The sequence below is a fragment of the Vanacampus margaritifer genome, chromosome 2 (assembly GCF_051991255.1).
Source record: "Vanacampus margaritifer isolate UIUO_Vmar chromosome 2, RoL_Vmar_1.0, whole genome shotgun sequence".
NCBI lineage: Eukaryota > Metazoa > Chordata > Actinopteri > Syngnathiformes > Syngnathidae > Vanacampus > Vanacampus margaritifer.
The window spans coordinates 20568782-20587184 of record NC_135433.1 but is presented as its reverse complement, the minus strand read 5'-3'; the positions used below and the strand labels follow the sequence as shown (position 1 = coordinate 20587184).

Here is an 18403-nt window from a genome sequence, read left to right as displayed (position 1 = left end):
GTTTTAAGTTGCATTGGTATAGATTCTATACCAATGCAACTCAAAACCAAAAGAGTGACATTCTATTGTTTCAAGGTTCTATACTATAGAACCTTGAAACAATAGAATGTCACTCTTTAGGTACTTACAGTATCAGGTCAGGTGCCAGGTTTTACACTCTAAATTCTTAAAATAACTTTATCTTCCTGTTCATGCAAGGGACAAAATATTATAATAATATTAACAATAACAATAACAATAATAATAATATATATATATATAATATATCATTATTATTATTAAAATAATATTGAATAAGATTAAGAATAACAACAACAACAATATTATTATTATTGTCAACAGTTCTAAACTGGAGCAGAACAAATTAATTTAACATCACCAGGAACAATGTAAATCAGCAGTGTTCCACGGTTTATGACAAACTATTAACCTACAATAACAAAACAGTAAATTCATACAGTAAAAAATACTATAAAAACAGTTCTAATCCATAAATATCAACCAATCAAATGAAAAACAATAGATAGTATAGTACGGCGATAATTAAGCGTGTGTCTGCTTCTTCCCCGTTCGTAACGTCAAACTGCCGCGTGTCGCAAACCAAGGAGCGCCAATCGACGCATGGAATCCTAATTTGGATTCCGCTGATCAAACACTAGGTGGCAGCAGTTTCCATCCTACTTGAAAGTCAATATTGTTTGCGGTTACTTGTGACTATTAGGTTACACTTACAAAATGCGAAGTAATGGACATTACAGTCAGTTAATAATCTCCATAAATGACTTGACAGAATTAGCTAATTGATGATGTAATGGTTCTTCTAATGTGGCCCCGGCCCTTGTGCGAAGCAGAACACTTTCTTGATACGTCATCAACAAACTCAGTATGTTTCAGCACTGTAAATACTAGAAATAGTCTCGCCTCAGCTACTGCCAATGGCTTTCAGTATAAAAGTAAACACTTGAAAAAAGAAGTAAAGTTTCCAGCTGGTTACGTAAAGTGTTTTCATCTTTTTGGGTGAAGTCAGTGGAATGTTCAGTGGTGTCATATGGGAAGTGTACTTATGATAGCATGTGTATGGCTTAGCAACAAATCCAGAACAATGCCCAAACATCTGGATGGGGAAAATGTGAGGTAACTGTCATGAATGGTCAGTATCAAGCCTGATTTGATTTGAAGTTGGAAGTGCCGGTGGTAAGTAATGATCTCTTATACACCAGGAGGCCTCTGGGTGCCAGATCACATTTCCAAGCAAGTTGAAGAGAATGAGTCAGACAAAAAAAAAAAAAAAACGCATGGAGATTAGTGACTCAATGTTACTTCCTGTAATCCAAAACTACTCAGACCGCACAACTCGCCACTCTTATGGTTGCCTGAAAAACGCTTGACTCCCTTTGCTAAAACATGGGCAAATAAATGAAAACTAAAGAGTCATGTGACTTCACCATATATATATATATATATGGTGAAGTCACATGACTCTTTAGTTTTCATATATGTTTATATATATCATAATGCAATTCCATTCCATTATATATATATATATATATATATATATATATATATATATAAACATACTTACATATCAAAATGAACAATTTAGAATAAAACATCCAAAATAATTATAAATTGTAATAATGCTGTGCTATGATCATTGAGAGATTTCCTTCTCTGAATAACCATAGGCCCATTTCAAAGTGACCTGTTGTGGGAAAGAACATGCACATTAGGTGAAGTGAGGATTCTAAATTTTCTATATGTGAATACGAGTCGTGAATGGTTGTCTGTATGTGCCCTGTGTTGGCTTGCAAGCAGTCCAGGTCAGGCCAAGCTTCATTCCGAATGTCAGCTGAGACTCCAGATCACCAAAACATAAAAAAAACAATTAGTTATTTTCCCGCTTGTTCATGGCAATAATAACACAATAAGACAAACAAAGCTGAAAATAACGATCAAACATGCAGGGATCATCCACATGTGATGTCCAAATGTTGGCTGATAGCAACCAGATTAAAAAAATGAAAGCAAGTTTGCTCATCTGATGATGTTCATAGGAGAAATGCGGACAAGAATCTCCACCGCCACGTATTCCCCAGATCAACAAGCTTATCCATTGACTCACTGGCTATAAACATGACAGCACTTTAAATCACAAGCTAAGTGGCAGCAGGTGAAAGATCTGCGAGAGTGTGTGCCTGTGAGGATTCGATGAGGGAGTGGTTCATGTGTGACTACATTTAGTCACATATGGACCACTGTCGGTAGTTAAATATCTTGTAAAGTTAATTCTGAGATTTGTTTCTAAATACATAATGCATGTTTGAAGACAATTGCTAGAAAGAAATGCAAAGACTGAAAACTAAGTACAGTACAGTTAGCCGGTGTGACCATTTTAGAGTGCCTCGTTGTCAGCCATGAGTGCACATCACGCAGAGAAAGGCGGAAAAGCGATGGTGTGGGAGGAGTCAAACTTGACAGCCAGCATTTGGATCCTGGAATGGGGCTTCGGCATGGCTGCTTTGGAGCACCTAGTTGTTGTGACGACCCGTGGAATATATTTCATCTACTGTAGGCTTTAAGTCAGTGGTGCCTCGAGAGCACCTATCCAGCCTGTTTTCCATGTCTCCTTCCTTCAGCGCAGCTGAATCTAATGATCAGCTCACCAGCAGAAGCCTGACTTGGGCACCTCTGCTTTAAGTGAATATATTTTTGCAGCTCAAAATGTGTAGTTACTGTATGTGCTGGCATAATTAAGATGTTAAGGAAGTAGCATCAACTTTTTCCAGGTTGTAGTTCTGGTATTTGATTGACAATTAACAGTTGGGCATGGTTTCAGTGCATTCAGCAGACACATCCATAGCTTTTGACAGCCGAGAGAACGGCTGGATTTTCCCTCACTACTACTGTACATTTTTCTTTAACAATTCAAATTTGGCAGAGTAAACTACACTCTTCTGCTCTCATTTTTCATTTTAGACACATTCACTGTTTAATCGCAAGGTAAAAATAACCTGTAACTGCAGCAGCCCCAATAAGAACAATCCTGTGACTGCTGCTGTCCTGCATACTTCCCTCAGGAATGGAATGCTGCTGCTCCAGGCAAGCTTCACTTTTCCCCACTTGTTGGTGCTCAAGATTTCTTTTTAAGAGCGTATTAACCTCAGAATCTACACACTTTCTTCGACCAGATTAAGACTTTTTTTTATTCGCAGGAAAAACACACTCTTCTATTTCTGGCTTCCCCCTCCCGGCGCTGACGTCAGCACTAAGTTATTTTCATGAATGGAGGGGGCGGTCATGAGGACTCGGTGACGTCAGTGCTTGCGGAAGCGGGAGCGTGGAATGTTAGTAACATTGTTGTTGTTTTGGGGTGAATTGAGTTAGCAGGACGCTCCGCTCGCAGGCTGGCTGGCTCGCCGTCTGCCGGACTCAGTAAAGCGGCTTTGACGGCCTCGTTTTCCCGAGGGGGGTTAGGTTCTCACCTAACCGGACATATATATATATCCTTTTTTAAATACAGTTGATTTTTCCGCGCATTCCAGCCAACGGGGATTCACGCGCGTCCAAACAGGTGAGTTTGTTTATTATGTAGTTAGAAATAAGTTTGGATACGTTGCGGGAAAAAAAAGTCGACACGTGTAAAACAAACAAGTTGTCCAAAAAGGCTTACTCGGGATTTTGTGGTTACGTTTAAATAAACTGAATTTATGTCCTTGTAAAGGTTGAACCACTAAAGCGCAACACTTTTAAAAGTGGTTGAACTGTGCTTATGAGCAGTGAAAACATTGAAAATATTTTACTTCACTCAAATTAGTATAATGATACATGAATGATTGGGTTGGGCTATTTCTTTCTGTTACTAAATTGGGCTCAAGTTTGAGCCTTTCAAATTGTTTTCATTGTGAGTGTAGGATATAAAAAAAAAGGGTATTCCACAGCCCAAATCCCAGGCTGCCTTTGACATTGGAATACAACACGTGGTGTGCATTTTCGACATGTAGGACAAAGGGCACCCTGAGAAGTCAGACCACCAGGGCAGAAGGGTCTGTTGGGGGAGCCCATATCTTCATCAACAATACATCACTGCCCAGGGGGAAAACAAGTCTTATCCCATTTTATACACTTTGTGGATAATGTTGTTGAGCTGTAAAATCATGCACTTGTAATAAATTGTATGCACAATTTATTATTCTATGAACGTGTGAGCTCAGTTGAACTTGTGACGCAACTCCGCTTGTGTATGGTAACAGTTTGAGTCACTTCTTCTAGCACTTTAAATGTCACCAACTTGCACTTTCAATATTGTTCCGGGTGGGTGCACAGAATGTGGGAGTGGGCGCTCCAGTCTGTCATGAGGTGAACATGTGGCTCCATTGACCCCCTCCCATCCACTATTTTTTTTTTCTATTAGGACCCGCGCTGAGTCATTTCTTTTCCACTGGCGCGCTTGTGCCGTGAGCGTGATGAAGCGCATGAGGGTTAGGAGATCCAGACAAGGGATATGTATTTAAATTGTCACCAGTCATTTACTACTTTGCCTGGATGAAACGAGGCAGCAGAATGCAGGGCGCTGATGTGGTGGTGGAGTGTTGTGAAAGTGACATAGCTGCGGTGAGCAATATGATGACTCACAGGGATGTTTGCTCTGATGTGTTTTTGCCTCACTCGCTCTGAGGGAGGGAGGGAAAGAGGCGGGTGATCGGCTATGCAAACCTGCGATTTTACTCTCGGGTAAACATCATTTACACAGCTAATAATACATTAGGCTTACACCTGCGCAAACGAATGACATCCAAATACCAGACCTGGGACAAAAAGTTTTCTTGACAAAGACATTGCTAGCTTTGTCTGCCTAATAGTTACCAAAGTCATATTTGACCCTTTTAAATGTAATAGAGAGAATGATTTTTTGATTTTTCATTGAAATGGTAACCATAAGTTAAAAATGACTTGGGGAATTAGGTTGGTAGGCAAATGATTTAGGAAAGACACTTTCAGAGCTGCATTTATTTAAACATGTTTATTGTTGTGGTTATAGAGAGCGAAGCATTCATACCAATGTGTCATTTGAGTAAAATATATTCTAAAGGCGGGCAAACTTTTAATTTACAACAGGTCTCGTGCATGATATCATGCAAAAGCCTCAGTGTACATCTATAGACCTCTGTTCAGTCACATTTGTCGACACTTTTTTTAGGACACTCAGAGACGATCCTCGCATTACAAACAATCATGGCAAACAGTGAACTGCTTATTTGCAGTATGGCATTCGCAAACTCAACAATTCATAGATTTTTTTTTTTGGGGGGGGGGGTCTACCCCACCCCTCACTTATTTGCTGAAAATCTTGCCTACTCACTGGTTTTTGTGCCAAAGTCAAACCCATGTCTCATATGAGTTGCATATTTAGAATTCCAGTTTTTATTTCATGGTATTTACATCTACATGTGTTAAACAACTCAGGAGGACAGAGCGCCTTTCACTTGAAGCCCTTTCGTCTTCAAGTGAGCAAAAGCATTGGAACAGACATTAAATAAATATAACTAATTAATAACTATTTGGCGGCGTAACCCTTACATGCAATAACTGCATCAAGCCTGCGACCCATCCACTTCAACCTGACAGTTGCATTCTTCATTGAAAATGCTTTTCCAGGCCTTTACTGCAGCCGCTTTCAGTTCTATGTTTGTTTAATCTCCTCTTCAGGAGGTAAAATGGAGGCTGTATGGGGTTAAGGTCCGGTGATTGACTTGGCCAGTTTGAGACCTTCCACTTATGTGCACTTATGCAGCAATTGTTGACCTTGTTTTTAGCAACATGAGTTGGCAAAATAAAAAACGGAACCTCCTCTCAGTATGACGCAGTGCAGTTTGACAGCAAAATTTTAATCAAAAGCGAGCAAGATGATTTCTGAAACAATCACATTCAGCTGTGCAGGGTACATGACCACACACCATGACCTGCAACCTGCTTTCACCCCGCCGGCACGCCTGCCTCATTGTGCACATGGGCGTGGCTCGGGCCAAGTTGATTTATTTAGTGGGATGTTACTGGGAATTCCTGGCCGCATAGGACGGGTCCGGCTTGCTGATGCACATTTTGCAACTTTCTGATTGCGCGCAGGGTGAGAACGCAAGCTGGCAGCATACATGCAGAATGCCTGAGCTTGTTGTTTTGGAGCGTATGGCAACTGCGGCAGTTAGAAATGAGCGATATGAGCCAACGTGTGCTTTTGTCTCCTGTTATTCACACACGGCTTTCCATGTCGACTCATTTTCCCAGCCCTCTTCTGCATTCTTGAAATTGTCTTTGGAATACAGCGAGTTCTCCTCCCTTTCCGCACCAAAGATGTCCGGTGGTCATGCCAACCGTTACCCGGGCTACTTTTCCTTCCTTTCTCGTGAAACAACGGGATTTTCCAGGAAACGTCAGATCGGGAGGGTGCGATTCCCTGCCTGCCGTTTGTGGCTTTTACCAGTAAACAGCGTGACTCACCGCTCTGTTATGCGCTGTGTTTCCTTCACATCGGATCCCGCCGAATGTGCTGTGCTGGGGGAAAGAGAGCGCAATCTGCACATGTACAGGGTCTGTTCGATGTATTTCAACAGCCGCCTGGGGAGAGAAAAAAAGTGCCAAAAGATTAGCTGCCTGCCAGAGGGCGGCTGCGAGTCTGCCCTCTGAACTAGCAAACAGAAAGAAGGAAAACAAGGCGTCCAAACTGGGCCAGTGAGTTGTTTATTTTCGGAGCGGGCTGGGCCCGGCAGTTACAGTACCTGTTGCAACCTTGAACTTGAGCAGATGCCTGAAAAAAAACAAGCATCATCAAAGAACACAAGTGTTTTTCAAATAGTGCTCCCATTGACAATAATGAAAACATGCAAAGTGGATTCTGGGCTGGAAATGTCACCAATATAAAACTTTACTAAATGTTCAAATGACTTTCAAACAAGCACAAACACAACTTTAAACCATTATGCAAAGAGAGTCAAATAAAACTCCTCACCGGATGTAAAGTGAACTTAGTACATAACCATAAATCAAAACACCAATTTAAAATCGAATCTAATGAATGCACAGACAATTCAATTCTGGGTGTCTATCATCAAATAAGCAAATAAATTGTAGATGGCAGCCAGAGGATTAATGTGGCTTTTACCCGCATTGAAATCAACGGTGGCAAGAATAAACCACTATGGAACATTAAATATTTCTGTTATTTATTTATGTTGTTTATTTCTATGCGGTCACTGCCTGATGTTGAAAGTGGTGGAGTTATTTGCGTGTCATTTGGGTTTCTGCCCATGTGGGCTGTTTAATTGGTTCATGAATGTACGTAAACACAGCCATGTGTCATGGAAAATACAGTTGGAAAACAGATATAGCCATTGAAATCAGCATTGGGAATTTGGACCAGTTGTGTAGATCCAGTATAAGCATCAAGGAAAAGAGCCCTTTTGTCAACAACATTTCACATTTTTACTCAAAGCTTGTATCTAGGGTTGTAATGATTAATCGAATAATTCAATTATCCACAAAAGTCCCAAAAAAAATCTCTGCCTCAATTTTGACTTGCTGATTTAAATTGATGCTACATTTATTTGGTACAATTTTGTGACGCTGCCATGGTGAACGCTTAAAGGACTCAAGTCAAGGTGTTTAGTAGGTTAACAATTCAAATTGAGGTAACTAAGTTGTTTCACTTGCCTTTATTTTAACGTACCAAAACATTTCTGTATAATAAATTGAATATTGTCAATTGCAATCCAGATTAATTCATTGTTTAGAAAATACATAGAAAGAAAATTTATAATGACATATAATTTAAAACGCAATATTGAGGTGGAAAAAAACACGATTATTTTTCAAACTCATTCAGCCCCATTTCATGAAGTCCTCTCTAGAATACTAACAGTCAATCAATCAGCTGCAATCACTAAAAGGGTCTTTCGATGTTTTTCTCGTTGAACGTGCAGCATTCAGTGTCGAGACTGTTTTTGAAAAACAAGAGAAAAATAGTCCTGAGGTGGCCAAAAATACTCTTGAAAGCGTACATTTCAAAGTGACGTGTCCACCCAAAACAACGCAAAACATGCTTTGCTCTCCACATCAGTCGGGGCCCGCGTGTTTATTTCACGTCGTGACTCGCCTCACTGCCTTTTAGCTCAAACCTTGTGGCGGTGGATCACTCCAAACTTTTGTCGTGGACGCGCCATTACATCATTGGAATTGTGTTATTGCCGGGTTGCAAAGTGGGGATTTCTGAGGTATTGCAATTAGGTGAGGTTTGAAAAGAAAAAAATAAGTTTTCTGAGGCGCTGTTCAAACAGTTCAGATTTGGAAGATTTTCCATTGGAATAAATAATCTGTTTCAGAGTCAAAGTGTAGCCATTACATGGCATTTGAAATACTTTTCAATTTGTTTTCAGACCAGTATGAGTACTCAACTCTTGAGCAGTCACGGTACCACTAGTACTTTTGACACATAAAATGTAATAAGAGATAATAAAAAAAGGCCTATATATCCCAATATAGCATTTCCCCTTAAAATTGCATGAAATGAAGGTAATTTTCTTCTAATTTCTATTTCCTGATTGTAAAATTACCACGCCGCCGAGTACCAATACCTTGAAATAAGGCTAGGTATCAGTCCAATACCGATACCAGGTATCGGTACACGCCCATCCTTAACATATGTTGAAAAATCAATCTGCAAGTAGGTGAATGCACGGTTGGACTGTACGTTGAAATGTGTTTGTAGCAGACTTCCTGGCATGTGCACACAGGCTACGTTTGATTTGTTTGGGCATGTGAACTACGCCAGACGTTACGGAATTCCAGACATTTTGTACACTTTGCAACAGTTGCTTTACAAGTGAGGAAAAGTCTTAGCTCTGCCTGAACCCCCCCCCCCCCCTTCATGTTCCCTTGTAGTAGAGTGCATGGCTGGACATATTGGGTCTGCTCCGGTGAACATTTGCATGAGAGGCTCCAGCACATGTGTATTTACTCAGGAATGTGGTTTTTGTTCTTGAAGCGAGCCATCTGTGGCTGTTTTTTTTCTTTGAGGTATTTTCCCAGACTGCCTTTTCAGAATGGCCTCGCACGAGTTGTTTTCTTGATTGCGTCTGTTGTAGAAAAAAAAGAAAAAAGAAACATCGTTCGCATTTGTACACGAGCGCCTGGGTCCTATCATGCGAGCTCTAGTGGAGGAAACGTTGGCATCTTGATGAGGGGAACCTTTGAAAAAGACAAGCACATGCCTGAAGAATTTCAGGAAAACAAGCCGGCCTCATGCTTGAGGCACCCTTGCATCCACTTTACCATAATCTTCACACGTAATATTCCCAGGGACCCCCCTACTGACGTAGCGCCTCCGAAATGAGACATGTTCAACCGACTTGCACATGAGGAATTCCATATATTAATACATTGACTTTGGTGATGCAGCTGTTGGGGAACAGCAGATGTTCGCGTAAATCCCGAAACAGGATTTAGTGGTTCGCTTTAATCATGCATTTCAGAAGGCTGGGACACTTTGATGCTCGTCTACTTCCTGTCAACTGGGATGTCATGATTCAGTTTCGGCCAGCATCTTCAAAATAGCCTGGGGAAAAAAAAAATCCCCTCAAGCACTGATTCTCAAAGTGTGCCATGCCAAAGAATGCCTGAATTACATGTTCAAACTCTATATCAGATGTCACCGACTTTTTTTTTTTAACAGTTACATTTTGGCTACTGATTACCGCAAAGGGCGACCAGTTTGATATACATTTCTAAATTTAAAAAAAAAACTCAAATTACAATAATGTTCCATACCCATACTGCTTATCCTATGGGTCTCAGGGGTGCTATTATACCTTATTATTAATGAATGATATACATTAATGTGAAGACACTAATCATGTTTATGATTTCGCTCAATAATTATAGTTAACAGATAAATATCAAAATGTAACTCTGTATTTCTATAAATCTTTGCCAGGTTTTTACACTTTTCAAATAATCACTTCTACAACATTCCTAGGAAAACACAATGTCCCATCACTGGGGCTACCTTGTGCCCGCAGGCACAACGTTTGCGACCCATTTTGTATGCAGTATAATATTAGAGTGGCAGCGGTGCCTTGAGATCTGAGTTTAATTAGTTATGTGACCACTCTTGGAAGTCAAAACACTTGCATCAAATCATTTTTCCCTATTGAGATCAATAGAAATGCCATGTATGTAATGTGTTTTTTTTGTTTGTTTTTTTAATACGAAAGTAGCTCTTAAAGATTTTATCTTTATAAAACATAATCATTACATCATCAAATAGAAATGAAATAAACAGTTTATACATCAATTATTTCATTGCGACTCCTTCTGGAGTGTGTGATTTGGCTACAGGGGGCAGTATAATACAGTCAAAAAAGACAAATGAAGAAGACTTTACAACTATTGTCAGTAAAATGTTGTAATAGCCTATTAGTAGTTTTTCCATAGAGGATAAAGAATATATGCCCAATTGCCTATGAGTATTGTTATATCATCTGTCTACATTTATTCATACATCGTTTGTAAGTATCAGTTGCTTAAAGAGTTTACCTACATTGCATTGTCTTAGCATTAAGTTTGTGGAAGGCAAAGTTTGGGTGGTGGTTTAAATACGCAATGCGTACTTATCTTTGTTTTATGTTTATTGTGACTTGAGTTGAAAGCCACCATAGAGCACTCAGCAAGTCTGCACTCTTAAGTCATGGCAAAAAAACAACAACAACTCATACGTGGGGTCAGTTTCTCAAGTACAACAGTAACATTCAGTTTAATTGCATTTTGGTACAATATATTTGCATTAATTTTTATTAAAACTGTTTCACACAGTTTTTTAGGTAGAGTTTGTTTTTCGCCTATATTTAAGCACAGTGTTAATGTTCAAATTGTAAATAATGCTGTGCCTCATTTTGAGTCACACTTCCTATATTTGAATGTTGGTCAGTGGTCATGATGGTGCTACTTAGAGAGCCAAGTCATTTTTTGAGGAGCTAGCCTACGTGGTGTAACAAGTTTGAAGGCATCTGCCGCCCCACCCAGGAGAATATTCAGAGATCGGTCTTCCCAGGATATCACTTCTAGTTAAACTGTCGACTTGGCAGAAATCGCTTTGAGCGCGGCGCGGCGGGCTAAATTTACCCCGCAGAGATAAATAAGGGCATGCTGCGGCTCAGGAAAGCCCGGCGTAAGAGGATCCGAGCAGCGGGATGCTGATAGATGACATTGTCTGTCGGTAAAAATACATCCGTGACTACGAGGGAAAGTATTCCGCCGTGACACGGGGAATTTTCCACAAGTCGGCCCGGTAAAGGTCAGCATGACTGTACTGTAAAATGTTATGCTGACGTGACAGTAATTTACGCTCTGTCATGTGGCGGTGGGTACTACAGAGAGACCCACTCCTCGCCCTCTTGTTGGAGAGAGAGAGAGAGAAAGAGAGAGAGAGAGAGAGAAGAAAAGAAATGTTTGTACGCTGCGTGAGCTCGGCTGCTGTGGTTATGAATGAGCCTTGTTTACGCGCTCGCTGACCATGTGACTCACCCCCCCACGCCCGTTCGTAGGGGCGTTGCCATGGCAGCCACTAAGCATGGAACATGGCACTTGAAGTCCTGAAATGAAGCGTTTGTTTTGGGGCGGGGGTAGTTTTTTGGGGGGTTGGACACACTGCTGTGTGACAAGACAGCCGTTTCAGAAAGAGTCAAGTTGTTTTTAAGGGATGCTGACTTGTTGGAGCGAACGGCATTGTTTAGACAATCGGCTTAAATGTGGCCCTGCTGGCCTCTGCTGGTACACATGGCAAGATGCTAGAAGTTGCTACGGGGGCATTAACGTGCTGTCAATTAATTGTCACTCGAGCTCTACACGTGACACACAAGACTCTAAATGAAACATTTTCATCTCAGAAAATGATCAGTGTTATGCTAATTATTGAGCAGTGTGCTTAATGCAATACCCTACTATATACGAATAATACAGTGGCGGGCTGCTTATTCGGATTTACCTGGATTAATCCTCCTCTTAAAGTGAGAATAGATTTTTTAATTTTATTTACAATGATATGTTCAATGCAGCTCCACTAGCCTAAACATGGTATTCTGATTAATATTGTGTTTGTGGAATATGAGTAAAGCAGCAAAATCCAGCCAGTGACCTGAGCCCTGAGCAACTGTGATGACATTTTTAGTCAACAGCAAATAGCAAAAATGGCCGCCCCCTGAGATGGTTTTAAAAAAAACAAACAGGTGGATTTTGCTGCATAACTCATATTACACAGATGCGATATTAATCAGAATGACATATTTAGACTCGTGGGGGCACATACAATATAGTATTGTAAATTTTCGCTTCCCCTTTAACTCATTTGCTCTCAAAAACATATACAAAATTTCTATTTTAAATATTGCCAGTCCCCAAAACGTATTTATTTATATATATATTTTTTAACGTTGTAGCATACAGAAGGCATTTGATGCAGCCTCTGACCTGTCACTTAAAGCAATGGTAGTTATTACAAAAAACAGCCATCAAATGGCAGCAGAGTATAAGAGATCAACCAGGGCCATGTTGCAACAAGCTCTTTTTGCCACCGTTTCAAACAGATTTGTGAATAAGATGAAACTTAGCTATGTTCTAATGCTAATTGCTGCAAAACGATGGATACAAATACCCTTTTTTTAACTGATGAAAGAAGAGACTTTAATCTTTCTTTTGGTTTTTATAGCAATAGATCACAATATTCTATGGGCCGGGAGCGAAGGGGGTTGCTTCAGTGAAAATGGCTGGGAGTGAATGAGTTAAAACTACCACTGTCAAGTCATAATTACAGTAACGTTCAGTACGGTACCAAAAAACAGTATAACACCACACAACTGTGCCACATACATCATCCAGAGTGGTTCAGAATAAACAAAAACATGAATCATTTAAAGAACATGCAGATCGCAATAGACGTGGTCAGAGAAACGGTTCTATTGTTAACTCATTCAACTCCAAGCCATTTTCACTGAAGCAACTCTCTTCGCTCCAGACTGTTTTACTAGATTTTGACTGATTTTTGAATATTGTCTTCTATTGCTCTAAAAAACAAAAGAAAGATTAGAGTCTCTTCTTTCCTCAGGAAAAATAGTATATTTGTATCTGTTTCCGTTTTGTAGCAATTAGCTTTCACAAACCAGTTTAAAACACTGGGGAAAAGAGTTTGTTTCAACATGGCCCTGGTTGATCTCTTATACTCTGCTGCCACTTGCTAGCCGTTTTTTGAATAACTACCATTGCTTTAAGCGTCCTCTTCAGGTCAGAGGCTCATCAAAGCCTTCTGTATACTCTAGCATAAAAAAACCTAATAAATACATTTTTGGGACCATGGCAATATTTAAAATAGAATGTTTTTATAAGTTTTTCGGAGCAAATGAGTTAATATAGCTGATTGTGAAGGCCCTGGGCGGATTAGATTGGCATGGCAACACAGGCTAAAATCTGATTTGATGAAATAGAGCAGCCAAGAGAAACATTAAAAATGAAGAAGAGGCTGTTGGGAAGGCCTTGCTGACCCTAAATGTCGATTTACTGGAATAATAAGACCCATGTGAGTTTCCTGAGTGACTAACGCTGTTCATTCCTACTGCCTCAGTGTGTCTCCTGTGAGAGTGTGGCAAGTTGTCTGCATGCAGGGAATGACGACTCCTTTCAAGACGAGCAAAGCTTTAAAGGTAAGCTCTGGATCTTGGGACGGCTTCTTGAACTAGATATCGAGTCCTCACGCTGCGTTTTCTCGGCCACAGGTCAAGAAGGAGGCGGGCGAGAATGCCCCGGCCCTCAGCGATGACGAGCTGGTGGCCATGTCCGTGCGGGAGCTCAACCAGCACCTGCGCGGGCTGACCAAGGAGGACATGGTGCGGCTGAAGCAGCGGCGGCGCACGCTCAAGAACCGAGGCTACGCCGCCAGTTGCCGCATCAAGCGCGTCACCCAAAAGGAGGAGCTGGAGCGCCAGAAGACGGAGCTGCAGCACGAGGTGGACAAGCTGGCCCGTGAGAACGCCAGCATGCGGCTGGAGTTGGAGGCCCTGCGCGCCAAGTACGAGGCGCTGCAGTGCTTCGCCAGGACTGTGACCCGTGGCGGGCCCCTGTCGCCGGGCAAAGTGGCAACCACCAGCGTCATTACCATCGTCAAGTCGGCCAAACACAACAGCTCCGTTCCGACACCCTTTTCGGCACCGTCCTAGTGTCCGTTGGACCTGGCGCTTTTATTCCCACCTGACCCCGACCCGACCTCATCCCGCACTGAGAGGAATTTCAGTAGTAAGACTAAAGGATGGTCGGCGGGATGACAAGCTCCATGTGATCTTATGCTGCATTCACAACTCTCCCTTCTGTCCTTTATCTTCACACCCTTTCAACCCTTGGGTTGGCTAGGGGCTATTTCCCCAATTCACTCAGTTTACACTTTGGAACAACATTCCCAAACTTTTAAAACAGGGTTTACATTGCAAAAAGGTGTCCCAAATGTCACTATAAACTTCCTTGTTTCTATTTTATTCCAGGCGTCATTCATACAGACACGAGGCCGACAACATGAAACGGCTTAAGCTTTGCGGATTTTCATAGCATATCATTCCCATGCCTTTGACTCATTGATTGATATTGAAGCACCGTTGCAATTTAGCACTAATCTGAGAAACTTTTAGGGCACCACAATGTGCAGTACACTATATGGCAGGTTTCTCTGCTCTTGACAAACCACACAGCAGAAGGCCTGCTACTACCGCCCTTGATGTAAATGCAGAACTCCTAGAGCAGGCGTTCATGCAAATCCTGGGAATTTCTATCAAGAGGGTTGCAATGGAACTTAGCATCAATCAAAGCTCAATTCAGTGGGTGCTTCAGAGTGATAAAGCTTTATCTGTAGGCGTCAAGCAGAAGGTAACAATGCTCGTGTGGGAAAGTGTGAATTACGCCTTCGCCAGGGTTTCCCTCAGTGCTTTATATAGGCCTAGTGGGCCGCTCGGCTTTCTTGCCCACTCCATCGACGAAAGCCTAGGCTATAAAATGCTGATGGCCTCAATTCTGTCTGAATGGTACCTGAAATAAAAAAGAAAGGAAATGATTTAGTGACTTTTGTACAGCTCGTATTTGCACTGTGCAAACTCGCCCCCCTCCCCCCTGATACCGTCCTAACAGCACTGGCAGGGTAAAGTTCCTCTTCTTGATTGAGGGCAGAGATTCAGAATGAAAAAGTGTCTGACATGCCTTCAGGTGGCAGCACCAGTCCAAAGTCTTCTTTTGAACTACACCGAATCATTTCCAAGCACATAAAGTGTTGCCTTAACGAAGGGCTTAGAAGAGATACGAGTATTTGCGTGCCTAGCAGTCCACTGTGTTTATGGAGTCAAGTTTTACTTGTATAATAGGAAATGACGTAGACTGTATTCTAATTTCATGAGGCAACTCCAAGTGTGGATTTGTTGGTTTTATGACGATTTCACACCTCCCCACAATCTTCCCAGTAGAGCACTTCTGAGGATATTTTTGTTGCGGTATAGAAGGACTACACCAATCAAAAAGATGCGTGTATACATTCAGGAAGCTCACCTAGCGTTATAACAAGTGTAGTGACAATCACTTTGCTGCGATAGCCTGATACAAGCTAACAGCTATACTGTTTTCTGGACAACAGCACTTATTTGTGTGAATGCTGAGAAACAAGCATTTGGGGGGAAAATACTCGTGTTTTTGTAATGTTACAGCTTCATCAAATTACAACTTTATATTCTTACTTTTTTGGGGGGTGTAAAATTAGGACTCAAATTAAAAACAAATTATGTTTTCTTAAAATTGCACTTTTTTGTGTGTGAACCTATTCTTTCTTGGCAACTTTGTTCCATAACATTAGGGCTTCATCTAAATATTTGTTTTGCATAAAATTACATTATTGTCTTACTACACCATTTGTTTTTGTAAAGTTTGGAATTTTTCCATTATTCAATACTTATTCCAGCTTTCTCTTATGACTTTTCACATAAATTAGTGAAATTTATGATTATTTTTCTTATTATTCGTAAAAATGTGAATAGTTTTTTTTTTGTAAAATTGGAAATCTATCCCCTTATTAAACTTGTACACATGCTCTCATAGAAAATCTGATCATATTACTATAATATTACAACTTTTTGTGTCAATTTACAATTTTATTGTTTTGTTTGAATTTGTAAAATTAAAACTTTATTCTCTCCTTAATTTATTTTCGGGGGGATAAAAGAGCTTTTTTTGTGGTGGTAAAATAAAATGTGACAATATATCACATTTTATTTTTTCCAGAACTGTATGAGTTTAATGTTGTTTTTTTATTTTTACAACTGTTCTGAACAAAGTGCGCTTTTTTGTTGTTGTCAGTTGCAGCTCTTATTGGAGATGAAGCTGAATAACAAGCAACAGCGTAATGGCCTCTTCCCAAAACACTTACAAATCATCCTAATTGCTCTGACGTCATCCCCTATGCTGCCTATGACCACTAGTGGCTTTATTTGCATCGTAAATGGGGTTAGGTGAATTATATATATATATATATATATATAAAATATATATATATATATATATATATATATCCCTCAATTTCTTTTTTGATTAATAGTTTGACTTCCTGATGGTATCTCTCAGCATTCACACACAATTTCTGAGGAGACTGCAATTTCTAGTTAGGTTATTTTTGCCTCTTAAATGCCACTCTCTGGAAGGTAATCCATATTGGATAAAGTTAAAATAACTTAATGACAGGTCTTTATAAGTGAAATACTTCCTGTACATTAAGCTTTGGTCTTCAGGCTGGATTTCAGCTGCGGTCACTTGACTCCGTCCAGAAAGTAAAAGCGTCATTCCTACTGCAGGGTCAGGCCAAGTGCTTCTGCTGGTGACTCAGTCACAGTGACGAGTTATTTTTCTATTTCATCTTTTTTTCCCCCACATTTCTTTTCTCACACACAGAGAACTCCTGATGCTGCCTAAGCAGGTAGACAACAGAGGAACCATTTGTTGCCATGGCAACCAAAATGCAGTAAGACACCCATGTTTTTAAGGACACGATGTTCGAAAATACAATTGCTTATGTCGGGATCTTCTCGGCCAAGAGAACATGTTTATTGTCCCCCCCTCGCCATAAGGAAGTAGACAGATGGGGGGGCTTTGCTGCTGTACAACCTGCTGTGACCTAACAGCTGTGTTCTTACTCTCATTTTGTACACCTTATGTCCTCTTCCTGACAAGTTTTATATGCATAAGTACATGATATAAATATATGTGACATATTTTTTTTATATTTATGTTACTATCCTGGGAGTGGTGTAATTTATGTAACCATTTATTTGAAGTCCACTTAGTATTAGTAATTGAAGCTGAGAATGTGTCTATACATTACATTTCACAATGAGAAAAATATTTCTGTCCTGACTTTATAGTATTTATAGGCCACGGATAATTGCCTTCGGCAGTTTTTGTTGTTGTGTCTCTATGAATGAGGTTAAATACAGGATGCGTTATTTTTGTTTTACTTCACTTGAATAAGATGACATTTTGACGGCTCACTTTTTCCGTAAAAAGTGCAAAATCCAGACGCCCGATGTGGGTTAAAACATGTTTGACTCCCATGTGTTATGTAAGCATGCATGTACAGCACAGGTCATATGTATCTGTTGACACTTATTGTTCTGATTTCACTTTTAACGATGATGGTAATGCTTTTATAACAGCTGATAAACCTTACCTGAAAACAATTCCCAGTGCTGCTAAATACTGTCCCTCCACAATGAAGCCTGAGGCAGACATAAAAACAAAACATTTACATGAGGAACGTGAGTCGACAGTGACCTCATGTGGCGAAACGAGGTATTGTTAAATGACAGTGCTTCCTGTTGATAAGTACAGAAGTACAATACACAGGTTTTACAGTGCCAAAATAAGACAAACCTTTTTCCAGGTTAATAGAGTATGTTGTTGCTTCCCACATTCATATATAGCACTTGGGGGGATTTCCTATAGAAAACGTGGATTCAATGTATCGCAAATTTGTATAGATTTTGTGCAGGTTCAAATAGCTGCAAGAAGGCAGCACGTTTGTTATTACTCTTGTATATTTATTTCATTCATCTGTTTAATTTTGATTAATAAGAGGCCTAAATTATTTTTTGTCATCTTTCACTTTCCTCCCTCAATGAGCTAGACTGGTGTATAAATCCAATCTGTGTTTGTCTCTGCTGCGTTATTTCAACCATGCTAAATTATTCCACGACAATGTGTCTGCTGTGTCTTGTTTTTTTGTACTCGCAAATAAACATTTCTCCTCCTTAAAAAAATGGCACTACCTGACTCTCTTTAATCAGTCATA

General features: G+C 40.3%; 1 protein-coding gene across 1 annotated transcript; it reads left to right on the top strand.

Annotated features, from left to right (window-relative positions):
- Positions 1-3375: 3375 nt before the first annotated feature.
- mafk (v-maf avian musculoaponeurotic fibrosarcoma oncogene homolog K) lies at positions 3376-18353 on the top strand. The gene is made up of 3 exons (XM_077558975.1): positions 3376-3571; positions 13661-13739; positions 13812-18353. Exons 2-3 carry the CDS (start codon positions 13695-13697, stop codon positions 14250-14252), a joined length of 486 nt encoding a protein of 161 aa, XP_077415101.1. The 5' UTR covers positions 3376-3571; positions 13661-13694; the 3' UTR covers positions 14253-18353.
- The last annotated feature ends 50 nt before the right edge of the window (positions 18354-18403 follow it).

Excerpts from the sequence above, each read along its gene's own strand:
- mafk (XM_077558975.1), top strand. The coding sequence starts at position 13,695 with ATGCAGGGAATGACGACTCCTTTCAAGACGAGCAAAGCTTTAAAG. Across the intron at positions 13,740-13,811 it reads AGACGAGCAAAGCTTTAAAG|GTCAAGAAGGAGGCGGGCGA; the intron begins GTAAGCTCTGGA and ends TCTCGGCCACAG.